Source organism: Carassius auratus, chromosome 46, assembly GCF_003368295.1.
Source record: "Carassius auratus strain Wakin chromosome 46, ASM336829v1, whole genome shotgun sequence".
Taxonomy (NCBI): domain Eukaryota; kingdom Metazoa; phylum Chordata; class Actinopteri; order Cypriniformes; family Cyprinidae; genus Carassius; species Carassius auratus.
Window position 1 is genome coordinate 8,293,013 of NC_039288.1, and position 14,068 is coordinate 8,307,080.

Sequence of the window (14,068 nt, forward strand, 5' to 3'; positions counted from 1 at the left end):
AACAGGGCAAAGTGGATTGGGACACTGCTCGTCCTCTGAACTAGGAAGAGCTAGAAAGATAATACCTTGTGCTCTAAACAGGGTTGAGAGAAACTTAAGCACATAGCCTTGTCTTGGCATGAGGATGACTTTTCAGTCGTTAGACCCAAACTCAAGACATGAGGCACTGACTGACAGTGCTTGCAGTTCACCTATTCACTTGACCGATGCCAAGAGAAGGGTGTTCTTGAGCGACTGGTGCCGCAAATCAGCCAACTGGAGCAGCTCGAAGGAAGGACCTCGTAGACACAGTACGAGGACGAAACAGGTTCAACATCGGAGCTACCCTCAGAAATTTAACGACCAGGTAATTTTTACTCACTTATTGGCCAACCACTAGAACATGATTCGCTGCGATGGTTGCCACATAAACTTTGAGTGTGTAACTTTGGGTGCACCCTTTATCCAGCAACTCTTGTAATAAAGGTTAGCACGTGTGGCACGTCACAAGAGGAGAGTTCCAGGCTGCATCCTGTACACCAGTCAGAAAGGCATACAAGTGAGTGCTGGGGCAATCGTGGGCCTGGGCATCTTGGTGCTTCAAAAAGTAAATTGGGCAGTAAAAGTAGTCTTCTTCGGCAAAGAGGTCTAACTCTGCCCTCTAGAAGACAGACCAGATCATTTGAACCAGGCGAGCTATATTGCTCACTGTTCGCCGGGGGAACAGTCTCTATTGCTCCTTTTACAAGCAATGTTTGCACTTCAGCCTGTAAGCATGTGCATCACTATGCTGTACCAAAGTATGAATAATACATCTGAAGCTAATGCCGCGTTTCCACCGCAGTAACTTTACCCAGGAACTAGGGACTTTGGCCTGGTACTTCGTGTGTTTCCACCGCAGAAACCAGGAACTAAATAAAGCTCCGGGTAAAAAAAAAATGCCCCTCAGAAAAGTCCCTGCTGGCGAAGTAGTACTTTTTTAAAGTTCTGGAACTTTCGGGGGCGGGACTTGTGCTCTAAACGTCCTGATTGGTTGAGTTCATACAGCATTGGTTGAGTTCAACCACCATTTATTCGGATCAAAATATTACTGTTATTGTGTCATGAAATGTAATCTTAAAAGTATTTCAGGCGAGAATGTAGTTGTTTAAAACTCAAATATTTGGTTTATTTATAAAGACAGCGCCTATTTAAAAATGTGTTTCGCCGATCTTGGAGACGTGAGCCTCACCTCGGCTAGACCTTCTGATATGTCCCGCTGGCTTTGATGTCTCTTTAGTGGTTAAACATAAAATATCATTTGTTTTGGGTAAATCTAACAGGTTATCTTTGGTCTGTATTCAATTTATCTATATGTTAAAATTAAAATAGGCAAATTTATATAATATTTTGTTTCATTGTAATGGCTGTATAAATACATATATCCCTGAACTAAGTACATTTCTGCAGCTGTTATTATGTTTAAATGAAAATGAAAGGAGGCAGTGGTATTTGATATCCTATTTCGTTTTATTGTAAATATACAGTGAGGAAAATTGCAGTAGTCAAGGCGAGCTGACTGATGTTATCAAGTACGCTGCCGTTTGCAGAATTACCGGATTTACGTCGTCGCAGACATCACACTCCCGAGTCGAATGCACAAAGTCTGATCTACCGAGGATGTACATCCAAAATCAGCGTACTTTGTTTTGAGAAACGCGCGCAGACCTACGTCACCAGACTATTTGTCGAATCTTCCCGGTACTTTACACTGCGGTGGAAATGCAGAAAGCAACAGGTCTGGGGGGAAAAAAGTTCCTGGTACAAATGTTCTGGGTAATGGTGGAAATGCGGCATAAGTGGCCTTCGTGCGAACTGGAATGAGTAACCTCATTCTATGGTTTTTACAACCTATACAACCTTGCACTTTTACAACCTGACACATCCGGGAAAGCTGTCCAAGCCTGAAGCCAGATGAACAGTGGTTTTAGTGTTTTGATTGGCAGATTGCCAATATGGGGTAGGGAACTGATTGCCACGGCAGTGAGAAGTCATGAAATGCTCTTTTGAGTTTGTGGGTCAACTATCTCAGCAACAATTTTCTTGGGCTGAAGGGCCGGTCCAGTTACAAAAGAGCTTCCATCAAACACAAGGCCGGGAAACGGAAAGCAGACACGAGTCTTCTTTGAGGGAAACACAGCCTCTGTGAGACTTAGCCCTCTAATCTTCCTCTCTTGCTGGTCAGGATAGATTTTGACGAATGGCTCTTGACTAGTAGTTGGCTCCTCCCCTTTTGATGGGTTGAAGAACCATTTGTTTGTACAGGTACACATTGTGAACAAATCCGGCTTCAGTATCAATATTAAACGGTAGTCTCCCCCATAAGCGTGTATACGCAATTGGAGAGACTTGGAAAGGGAACTAGAAACACCCTTTTTGAAATAAATAAATAAGCAACAAACAAAAAAGCAACTTGATTAAAGTCGCAATACATTCATTCGGTTCAGTCCTCTCAGTATGCTCTCCACAAGGAGAATACATTGATAAGGACATTGTACTGCACATGGAAGCAGCATTCAAAACATCCTTCATGCCAGTGTAGACAGCCGCCATGACTGCAGGACATAGGATCAGTTTGAACGGGGGCTATCTATCCATGGGTCACACATCCTTTCGGCTTTCTTCACCCTGTAAATCAGTAATAAATATTATTTTGGATTAAACTGAATAAGAAGTAAAGTCTGGCCATTCATTGAGAACTATTTACCTTTCTTCCCTTATCACTTCTGTACTGACGTTGCCTGGAGTTTGACCTTTTCTTCTCTTTCTACATCAGCATCATCTTTTTTGTGGTACCTGTAAGAGAAACATGCTGAATATCTAAGGAATTTTGTCAAACAACAGTGGTTTAGTGATTGAGAATAATAGAATGCTGATTCATGGTAACTCACCTTAGGGCCAGCAGAATAGCGATGATTGTGAGACACATGAGGGACAGGACCACAGCGATGACCGCTAGAGCTGTGGTCCGGCTGTAACGCTGTTCCTCCTTACCAACTGGTAGTGTAAATATATGGCACCTCTCTCCTGAGTATCCTGCTTTACAACTGTGAGAAAGACCATCCAAAAAAATCTAAATTAGTGTGTTACCACGCAACACGAGAATCATATTCATTGATTTACTCAAATATTCATTTAAATTCCTATTCTGTAAAAACAATTAATTATGTTATCTCATCATTCTACTTTTTTTCTGCTCTACTATTCAAACTGTATATTGTAATATTGCTGATATTGGGGGCCTTTATATGATTAACTGCTTGTTTTTTTCCTTCATTTGTAAACAGCTTTGGATACAGCTAGATGAATAAAAGTAAAAGTTAAGCCTAAAACAAAAGATGTTCTTAATTTGTTGAACAAAAACTGAAAAACTGTATGACACTCACACACAAGAATGAGTGTTCAACTCCTTCAGATGCTGACACTCTCCGTGAATGCAGAAATCTTTGTATTCCTCCAGGCAGGGGTTCTTCTTTCTTCCCTTGCCTTTTCCTTTGCCCTTCCTTTTCCCTTTTTTTGTCTTCTTCTCTGTAGTGGGAATCACTGACGGATGTTTGGGTTTGGTGGAAAATGCCACTGTTGAGCAAGAAAGAGCAGTGATGTCAGTCCATCATGATCTAATATCATATAATAGTCTATCCCACTCATTTCATATATTCACTAGCATTTCCTGTTGAAGTATACGCCACTTAGTTTTATGATTATTTTTAATAGTAAATTAATAATCAGTTGGTTTACATAAGTAGTCATTCCACAAAGTGTGACTTCAAAATGTACTTATGTTAAACAATTATATTATGTTTTTTTGCAGTTAAATTGCGAGAAGCATTGAAACACTAATTGACCAGCTTTACAAATTGCATTCAAAGAAATATAGCAACTCTACCTCTTGGCTGGTTAGAGTCATAATCATCAGATAGATCACCATCTTCATCATAATCATCATCATCTTCATCCACAGCAGTCCCACTGTCCACCTGGTGCTGGGTTGTGTTTATTTTCTCTAGGGTGTGAAAGAGGTTGCCCACTGTTGTTCTGGGTTTGGCACTCTCATACCTGTCCACTGAGGCGCCACTGCACACCTTGAGTAACACTGGAACAAGAACAAGACACTTAATAGATATAAAACACTTATTTTGTGTATCTTGCATACAGTCAATATGTAAACGTAAAAAAAGAACAATGGCAAAACTGAAAGCTGATGGAGATTATAGATACAAGTATAATGCAAAATGTTCAATTAAACCACGGCCAAATTGGGGAATAAGATTAGTAATCTGTCAAACGTGGTTAGAATAAACTCACAGCAAAAAATCATTTACTTAAAAAAAAAATGTCTCTTAAAAGGTCTCACACTCATTTAAGAACCTGATGTAACAAAGTGCCACATATATTGGCTAGGTCCGCGTGCAAGTTATAACAGCATGTTTCATTAAGAAACCATAGTTTTAAACACTCACCGAGACAACAGAGGAGAAATGTCGCGATTCGTAACGTATACATACTCCTTTTAGTATAATCCGAGATATTACAGGATCAGAAGTCGGTCTCGCTGTAACGTTGCCTCCCTGCCTCCAGCACCGTCCGCGATCTGGACTTAAATGCGCGTGCTGGGGACTGTGTCAAAAGTCTCGTGCGGAGTTCTGCTGGAAACAAGAGCGCGCGCCAGTGCAGTTATATAGACAGACACACCTCCCTTTTATGAATCATTTTTGCCACACCTAATCAATCATAAGCACGTAAGACACAAAGCTAATATATAGTCTGTCTGGCTGAGACTGTTTGAAAATTTGACATGCCAATGATTTTAGGGTACAGGAGTGCTATATATATATATAGATAGATAGAGAGAGAGAGAGAGAGAGAGAATGGATAAAGAGTTAATAAAAATTGAAACGGTCTGAAATCACTGATTACTTTTAAATACTTGTATTATTTCAGGATACAGAAATCGTTCATTAAAAACTGTGATCATTATCTGTAATTGGATCACTGGCACCACCTTGTGCTCAAAATAATAAGCTGACAATATGTAGACATTAACCATAAATTCAAATCCTTCTTATAAACATTAGTGAGGAGGAGCTGCCTAAAAGAAAGCCTATATTAGTCTAGTCATGCTAACTTGGTTGTTCTTGAACTACGGTTTATTGTTGGCCCTTTTTTTAACCTAATGAGTTTGTCTGACAGAAAAAAAGGACAAAATGTGCATAAAGCAGAGACAATACATTGGTGAATGTTTATTAACCACATGAGAAATCAAATACAAACCAATAAAGCGGATCGTGACATCAACAATGAAAATGAAAATATGCCTCTTGTGAAGTAGCCAGACAAGAAAAGAAAAACATTTTCCAGTTTATTTAAAAAAATCAATTTCAACAAAGTTCTTTCCGCATTATAAAAAGTGGAGTTGCAGCACATCGTGCCATGCGAGGCTGGTGCTCTATAGTCTCTGAAGTGAACTATTTAACTGGAGGATATTTACAAGCATGGGGCTAATGGACAATCGCCATGACTTGAACTCAGCGGTTGACAGTCAACTCAGGAATTGCAGGAAATGTAATACTGATTCCAACACTGAGCTTCAGAGTACAGGTGGGCAAGGAATGAATCTGATTCTTCCCATAGTCGTCGTCAAAAAAACAAATCCAGATGGCCTCAGCAAGAAGACCAAACACTCAAATATATTCCTTCAGGTGCGTCTACATGCCCCAGCCCCCTCCCATGCCATTCATGCTGACTGATCCACGGCTGCTGCCATAATAACTGCTGTTCATTCCACCCTGGCTATCTGTTGAAGTGCAGGAATAAACATGTGAGAACCAGAAATTAGTGCGCAAAAATTGAAAATATACAACAATAAAATGGTACAAAGTTAAAACCCACTGTAATCATTGTAGCCTCCCTGGTTGCTGTATCCTCCAGTGTAGCCTCCACCCATCTGCTGCCCTCCATGTCCATAAGACGACTGGTTTCCTAGAAAATAAATAAATATATTATACTGAAAATGTAAGCACTAGTTTAGTCTCAGACTCAGGACAGCTGCTTCACTATTGTCAGTACAACAATTAATACAGATTAGAATAAGACATGACTGTTGCATGCTGGTCTATTATTCAGGGTTTCTCCAAGTTTTATGAAGGTAAATTTAACACCAAGTATAGAAAGTTCAAGGAATAAATTGAAATGTCAATATGGTCTCGAAATGTAACATTGTATTATCAATGCATCAAAGTTTGAAAACACAACTTATCTGTATGCATAAACAAACTGCAACAGATCTCCATTACTTTTGTAAGACTGGAGTGGGACCATCTGGACTGAGGAACGACTTCCTAAGAAAACAAAGGACTTTCCTGATGATTAACATTTGAACACTCTCTTGAATACCCTCCTGCAGAAGTAACAGTGCCATCAGAGACGCATCACACCTAGCAGTTCACACCTCACCATCACACTCCCTCCACTTTAGTTTCACTCAGAATTGCCAGTAGTATAATATTCTGCATTAATGTAAGTGATATTTACAGTCATGTTTGGTGTCATTTGACTTGTCTCGGAACGACTAGTACAATGGTCTCAATCTTACAAAGTAGACTCAAAGATCATACAGCTCCTAGGAGTTAAGAGATATTTTGATTACTAATCAATGGGAGTAATGGGAGTACCCTTTTCCAGGGTCTTCCATGTAAATTACCTTCTGTTCCCTTTGAGGTGTAAACTACCCTGGTCTGGGACCTGACTTAATAAATTCCAATTGTTCTCCATCTCGGGGGATGTTTGTCTTGGTCTGACGTATTTAAAGGATTTCAGCAAAAGGATCAGGGCGATCCCGTAGTGTGTCTCTTCACTTTATACTACCATATTTTTCAGATTATAAGTCGCACCTATAAGTCGCATCAGTCCAAAAATACATCATGATGAGGAAAAAAAAACATAAGTCGCACAGGACTATATAAGTCACATTTATTTAGAAGAACCAACAGAAAACATTAGCGTCTACAGCCGCGAGAGGGCGCTCTATGTCTTCAGTGGTAGGCTACAGGAGCACAGAGAAGCATAGAGCGCCCTCTCGCGGCTGGAGACGGTAATGTTTTCTCTTAGTTCACGTCAAATTAATTTTGATAAGTCGCACCTGACTAAGTCGCAGGACCAGCCAAACTATGAAAAAAAGTGTGACTTATAGTCCGGAAAATATGGTATGTATTTTCTAAGGTCAGGTATGCATATTTTACTTTTAGATTAATCTGTGGGATTTGATGTTTTATAATGCTATGATTGATATGTTTCAAATGGATATGTAATTGGCAGAACACATTAACCTGACTGAAAATAAATTGCTACATTTGATTTTATTCTGTTTTACTCCGTAATTATTGACAAATCCTTGTTAGCAACATGAGCACCCGAACGAACGAGTTAATATAAAAGTAAAGAGTTAACTAGAATAAATGTCAGAATAATACGAATAAAAAAAAGCATACAACCAATTTGCATTTCAACCTAAATTCAAGGTCATACTAAAATACAGTCAGATTAAATAATAAAATGGAGTCAGATTTGAGTTTAACCTAAATTGAATAACTCTACGCGCTGAAAGACCGAACACGCAGGAAACCTTCATCCAGCACCGGATACCTTCCTTGGGCCGGTGAAAAAAAATTCTTATGTAGATAAATTTACGTGATGAGAAGCAAAATTACTAGGGCCGGGACTTTAACGCGTTAATTGAGATTAATTAATTACACAAAAAATAACGCGTTAATTAAGATTAATTAATAACAGAAAAAATTCACGCATTTTTAATAACTTATTTTTGCACCGCGGAATGTTTCTCACTGGATTCGTTTTGGCGGACCGATTATACTGAAGCACCAACTAGCGTTCACATATCATCGCGGCACATCGAGCCTCAAGTATCACCTCAACGCAAAACATATAGCAGCTAGCGTGGACTTTACACTTTATGTTGAACTATGTGTTATTTTGTTGGTGCAACTGGCAGTTTATGTTGAACTCTTTAATGTTTTGGCCAAGGTTATTGAGAGTTGGACTTAGTATGTTATGGCCTCTGAAGCAACAGAGAGATGTTTTCTAATAGTCAGTGTTTCCAGTGTTCTGAATGTAATTGACAGTATTGTGTTTTACTTAAACACTTTACAGAAGGTTCCAGCACCTATAAGCTTTCTGAATTTCTGAAATGTACCATTTCTAAATTGTTTCTAAATATGCTATTGCTACACTTCATGGCAAAAATTTCACTGGTCTGCTAGACTTGGTTGAACAAAAATAAACAATATTTTGTTGCTAAAGCTTATGTATTCAGTCATTATTCAATGGTATACTATAAATCCCTGTGGAAAAAAAATACTTCTCACTGTTCTCAGGTCAAATATTTATATGCGATTAATTAATTACAAAGCCTCTAATTCACTTAATTATTTTTTTAAATCGAGTCCCGGCCCTAAAAATTACAAATCTAGTTTTAAGAAAGCAACATTAGTTAAATAATTAAAATTATCCAGTTGTTCAATTTCCCAGAAGCAAGACTTCATATCTTCAATTTGCATCTTCAGTAAATGTGTCTTGATTTAAGGATGTTTTAATGGATGTATTGGACTTCGAGACCTTTAAGACCTGCAGAAACCCTGATTATTGTGACATTCACATCACATCAACTTGGCCATCTCAATTTAATATAAATAGTCTCAGTAGTTATACCATTAACTTACCCATTCCCCCCATCATCTGCCCGCCGTAGCCCCCATTACTGCTCCCTGCTGTGGAGTTTAAGAATAACTCCACATAACGGTGTTCTGAAAAGGAAAAGGAGGGTGATTTATAAATACACATTTTGAATGTTAAATCCCCTTATTTAATATCAGTAACACAAAAACAACTCTTTCTAGTCAGGATACACCTAACGTACGCATGTTTGCTTTGTCCTTTGACATTGCAGCCACTGCATCTTCGTGTGTTGCAAATTCCACGTCAGCTTCACCCGTTACCCGCCCATCTGGCCCAATCTCAATGTGCACACGCACCGGGTTCAGAGGAGAGAAAAACTGCACAGAAAAGGTTGAACTTCATTTTAACATCCAAATATATTTCCAAATGACCTTCAAGTCATAAATTAAGCGTATCAAACAGCCCCCAAACTTACATTGTAGATGTCAGGCTCTGCTGCCCGGAAAGGGAGCCCCCTCATATGAACACAATGTCCTGTGGTACTCTGAAAACTCCCACCATCACCATAACGTCCATCTGAGCCTCCTATTAAACACAAATACACAAGTAGAATCAAAGAAAGCACATGCAAGATGGCTAAAGCACAAAAATGTGGCACATTGGCAAAAGGAGCTGGTCTCACCTCCACTGTACCCACCACGTCGCACCCGATCAAAGGATCCCCCACGACTCATGCCATTGTAGCCTCGGCCTCCTCCGCTGGGCCGGTCGTAAGGCCCGGGTCTCTGCATGCCCATGCCTTTACGTGGGGGTTCATAATGTGTCCGCACTTCAGCTCGGCTGCTCTTAAAGATTTCAATATACCTACAACCGTACACATGAACATTAAGGTGCAATGCAAGAACTCAACACAAACTCTCCTGTTCAGAAGCAAAATGGACACCAAAGAACCAAAATTATAAGTATGATACTGTAAACATTCCCATGTGCTACATGTACAATATACATGCATTTGACAGTTTGATATTAGTACTTATTTTTGACCACCTTCTTCACAAAATTATAAAGGTCTCCATTGTAGAGCTTTATAAAAGAACATTAAGCCCTTTTATAATTTTAAAATAAATGGTATACCTTTAATAGTTGATCCAAAAATGAAAATGCAATTCCAAGATATAGATTGAGGAATTTAGCATTACATCATTTGCTCACCAGTGAATCTTCTGCAGTGAATGGGTGCTGTCAGAATGAGCGTCCGAACAGCTGATAAAAAAACAATCGCAATAATCCACATGACAATTAAATGTCTTGTGAAGCAAAAGACTGTTTGTAAGAAAGAAATACATCAAGGCGTTTTAACGTCATGTCAAACTGCTAAAGAACCCATAACAACTCTTTCTCTAATGAAAAATTCCATCGCCTATTGTCAAAAACTCATTATTAAATTATTTTACATATAAATGGTGAATGATCTGTGGACACTTCCCTCCTGATTATTACAAGATTACCTTTTCACTGAAGAGAACAATATTATGAATAGATGAGTGGACTTTAAAGTTGGATTTATTACAAACACGAGGCTTTTCACTTCAGTTAATTGATGGACTGGATTTGCGAGGATTATTATGTTTTTAACAGCTCTTTGGACTCTTATTCTAACGGCACCCATTCACTGCAGTGGATCTATTGGTGAGCAAGTGACGGAATGCTTAATTTCTTCAAATCTGTTCTGGTGAAGAAACGAACTCATCTACATCTTGGATGGCCTGACGGTGATAAACCATCAAACTTTCATTTTTGGGTGAACTATTCCTTTAATAATACAGTTGCTGTATTCAAAGTAACAAAATTCAAAGCTTTTTAAACAGCCGTTACATTTTGCTATGCCACCCATGCATTAAACTCTAACAACTACTTCAGTAAATAGAGACCAATTACACAATCCAGTCTAAAATGGTATTCAAACCGGCTGCTGCACTGCACTCATTTGCATAAGAATAAAAAAATCCCATGATGCCCAAGTGCACCATTGCTATGCACTAAACATGCATTCAGCCTTTTTGAATCCAGACATTTTCACGACTGCTCACAAATAAACACCTAAGGAAACAAAACAGTAGGAATCCATCAAGGCCCTGGGAGCCCAATGGTAAAGATGTGTGCATGTCCAAGTGGCGTGTGTAAATTCATGTTGCATACCACTTTGAACGTTTACTGTAGTAGGTGTTTACCACATGAAAAACAGCTATCCATGAAAATCCAACCATCCATCCCCACCTGTGCCCTATTCTTTCCTTGTGTTTCTTTAGAGCCTTTTCAGCTATTTCCTGTGAAGCAAACTGCACGAAGGCCTCCCCCGTACTCCTCCCCTGGAAGTCCACCGGCAATGTTATCCCATTTGGCACGATTTCCAACCCTTCAACCCAAGGACAGATAACCCCAACGGGTACATATTAAATAAATCACATGCCCATTTACAATGTTTTTTTGTTTTGTTTTTGTCTTGAATGAAAATAAGAATTTAAAACAAAAAAAGCATATTGCTTATTACTGGGAGAGTTCCACCACTGGGGAACATGGCCTAGAAGTGTGCAAGCACTCCACTAACTTGGCTTAGACTTGATGATAAAGTGGCCATCCCAAAATAATGTAGCTAACAAATGAATAATCCTAGCAGAATAATTTGGGGCAACAGTGCTGGATTAATTTACTAAATGTGTCAAATTATTCTAGCAACCATTGGAATGGTCAGATTCACCTCAATGAGTACTACGCTTGGCCATTACTTCTCCCGATGACTATGTGAAGGGCTGCAGCGAGGAGTTTGAATATACCTGAGAAAAACTGCACAATCTCTTCCTTGCTACATCCAAAAGGAAGCCCACGCAATCTGACTAGTCCATCTCCCTCGGTCTCTGGACAGTTTGGACCAGTGTGCTTCATAACCCAGTCCATTTCCACGTTGTTTGATTTGAATACTGAGAATAAGAACAGAAAGAAAACAATTCAAACTGTGAGGTAGTGCTGACCCCAAATTTCTAAATAGCAGCGTACATAAACACACTGATCCTCGTACCTTCCACATATCTATGCCCCATTGTTTCTCTGTCTTTCTTGACGGCAAATTTCAGGTCTTCCTCTGAATCCAACTCCACAAATGCTTCTCCACTCGGTCTGCCTTCTCGTGTGTATGTAAAGTGGATGGCTGTTCCATTGTTGGCAATTTTGCAGTCTGAAAAAAATGGTTCAACTTTGTTAACTTTAAAGCTAAAGATATATTATGAGGAAAATATGTAATACATAATGAAGAGTATTATGAGGATCGGTATGCAGACTCAATGTTCTTACCTGAAAAAAACCTGGACACTTCTTCTACAGAGCACGACCAAGGCAAACCCCGAACACGGACGACAAACCCTTCATCATCAGCCATGATAACACAAGGAGTCTGCTTTCAAGTTAGAGAAAAAACTAATGAGAAAAAACGTTCATACACCGCTCAAGTATTCCTGATGAAGATACTGAGAAACACCCTGGTCAGACTGACTGAGAATCAACAGTGACTGCAAGAACAAAGTCTATATAAATATAGTGTTTATGTAACTATATATATAGTGTTTACAGCTGCAGTGGTGTCCCATTCAAGCTTTAGCGGTATCTTGCGTAGGTACAGCTTTGTGTGTGTGTGTGTGTGTGTGTTATATATATATATATATATATATATATATATATATATATATATATATATATATATATATAAAACTTTGTTAAACTGACAAACCACTAATGTTTACTATGGAACAAACCCAGCATCTACTGGCTCTGTTATAAGGGCGCATAAGGCACATACACACGGCCAGGACTCAAACAAAGAGCGCACGCAGGCCTCTGAAGGCCGGCAGCTTCATAACAGATAACGTTACTCCTTTAACGCAAACAGGAATTCAACCTCTCAAACTCTTACACTGTACATTGTGAATATAGTTTTTTAGAAGACGAGTAATACACATGATACCTTGGTATAACTGGTATTTTCTCTGCTCTGCGTGGTCACGTTTGAACGTTTCTGTGCTTCTCTTTCAGTGCTCAATATGACAACTTCCGGTGATTTTCCACGCTCACTTCCCTATTTCTTCTTCTTTGGTGTTTTATTGGCGGTTGGCAAACCAGGTTATAATAGGTGAATTACCGCCACCGACTGGACTGGAGTGTGGCTCAAGATTTATGCATTATCTATGATGAGGAAAAAAAAAACCCACAAAAAAATAAAAATAAAATATTCTTCTTCTTCTCCTTCTTTTGTAGAATTCCGGCGGTGTAGACGCTGCTGCCCTCCACGGGTCAAAGTTTGACCTAAATTCTTACAGTCCTGTATCATGCAAGAACTGCCTTGGAGATCATTTTATGCTCATTACTGTGACCAAACAAAACTTTTATATTTTAATAAAAGAGGAAAAGCCTCAACTCAAGTCCTGCTAGTTTAAAAAATAATATATTTCTTTCTTCTTCCCTATTCTTTTACTTCTTTCAAGTTTTATGGCAGTTGGCAACTCAAGGTGCTTTACCGCCACCTACTGGAGCATAATAAATGCTCAAGTGTTATGTTTTGTTCACCAATTTTTGTCTTTAACTCTGCCCTATCCTCCTCATATCTTTTTCAGTCTAGTAGCATATGTTTCACTGCCTCTTTTACATTACAGTGTGTGCATAGCCCAGTGTTTTTTTTTTTCCTATTCTATGTAGTGTTGAATTTAAACCAGCATGGTCTATTCTAAGACATGAGACTAACATCTATTACTTTACGTGTCTGCCCTTGCTTATTCTCATGACTACTTGTTTTATGTTGTAGAAATTATGCCCTGTGTCAGCAATGTTCCAATGTTCCTGCCATATTTTGAGTGAGTGTTCCTTTATCATGGTTTTGTATTTCTACTTTTTCATGCTTTATAGAACCTTTTGCTCGAATATCCACAATCTCATTTCCTTTCATCCATGGGCAGGAACCCAAAGGAAGGAGATGTCCAGATCGCCCAGATTATGGAATATGAGAAGCAGATGGAATGTTTGATAAATAACATCTTGTCTACATGATGTCTTCCCAGACTTAGTTGGCCTACTTGATAACGCTGATGAACTGTCTGAAGCTACGGTGACACTTTGGTTCTGATTATTTTCTTCCACCCACTGTAAAGCCAGTAAGGTTGCTAATTCCACAGTGAATACTGACAGATGATCTGTTGATCATAGTGAGGAATGACAAAAGCAGCATCAGTGAAGCCTGCTTTCGGTAGTTTTGATCTATCTGTAAATATGATTAGTTAATTCTGATACTGCTTTACATTGTTTTGAACTATTACCC

The 14,068-nt window shown here is 39.0% G+C and overlaps 2 protein-coding genes across 4 annotated transcripts; both read right to left on the bottom strand.

Moving 5' to 3' along the window:
* Positions 1-1,691: 1,691 nt before the first annotated feature.
* On the bottom strand, positions 1,692-4,750 carry hbegfb (heparin-binding EGF-like growth factor b). The gene is made up of 6 exons (XM_026234589.1): positions 4,479-4,750; positions 3,905-4,111; positions 3,405-3,594; positions 2,910-3,065; positions 2,726-2,814; positions 1,692-2,646 (listed from the first exon to the last, which is right to left on the bottom strand). The coding sequence occupies exons 1-5, from the start codon at positions 4,519-4,521 to the stop codon at positions 2,739-2,741; spliced, it is 672 nt and encodes a 223-aa protein (XP_026090374.1). The 5' UTR covers positions 4,522-4,750; the 3' UTR covers positions 1,692-2,646; positions 2,726-2,738.
* A 479-nt stretch (positions 4,751-5,229) lies between these two features.
* On the bottom strand, positions 5,230-12,878 carry LOC113064062 (heterogeneous nuclear ribonucleoprotein H-like). 3 transcript variants are annotated; one of them, XM_026234586.1, is made up of 12 exons: positions 12,725-12,878; positions 12,058-12,157; positions 11,786-11,941; positions 11,544-11,687; positions 10,987-11,125; positions 9,392-9,573; positions 9,185-9,294; positions 8,951-9,086; positions 8,754-8,837; positions 6,312-6,356; positions 5,908-5,997; positions 5,230-5,812 (listed from the first exon to the last, which is right to left on the bottom strand). In XM_026234586.1, the coding sequence occupies exons 2-12, from the start codon at positions 12,140-12,142 to the stop codon at positions 5,724-5,726; spliced, it is 1,260 nt and encodes a 419-aa protein (XP_026090371.1). In that variant the 5' UTR covers positions 12,143-12,157; positions 12,725-12,878; the 3' UTR covers positions 5,230-5,723. The 3 variants fall into 3 exon arrangements, with proteins under 3 accessions (XP_026090371.1, XP_026090372.1, XP_026090373.1); XM_026234587.1 differs by having other exon boundaries at positions 12,058-12,160; positions 12,725-12,844; XM_026234588.1 differs by lacking the exon at positions 6,312-6,356.
* Positions 12,879-14,068: the final 1,190 nt, after the last annotated feature.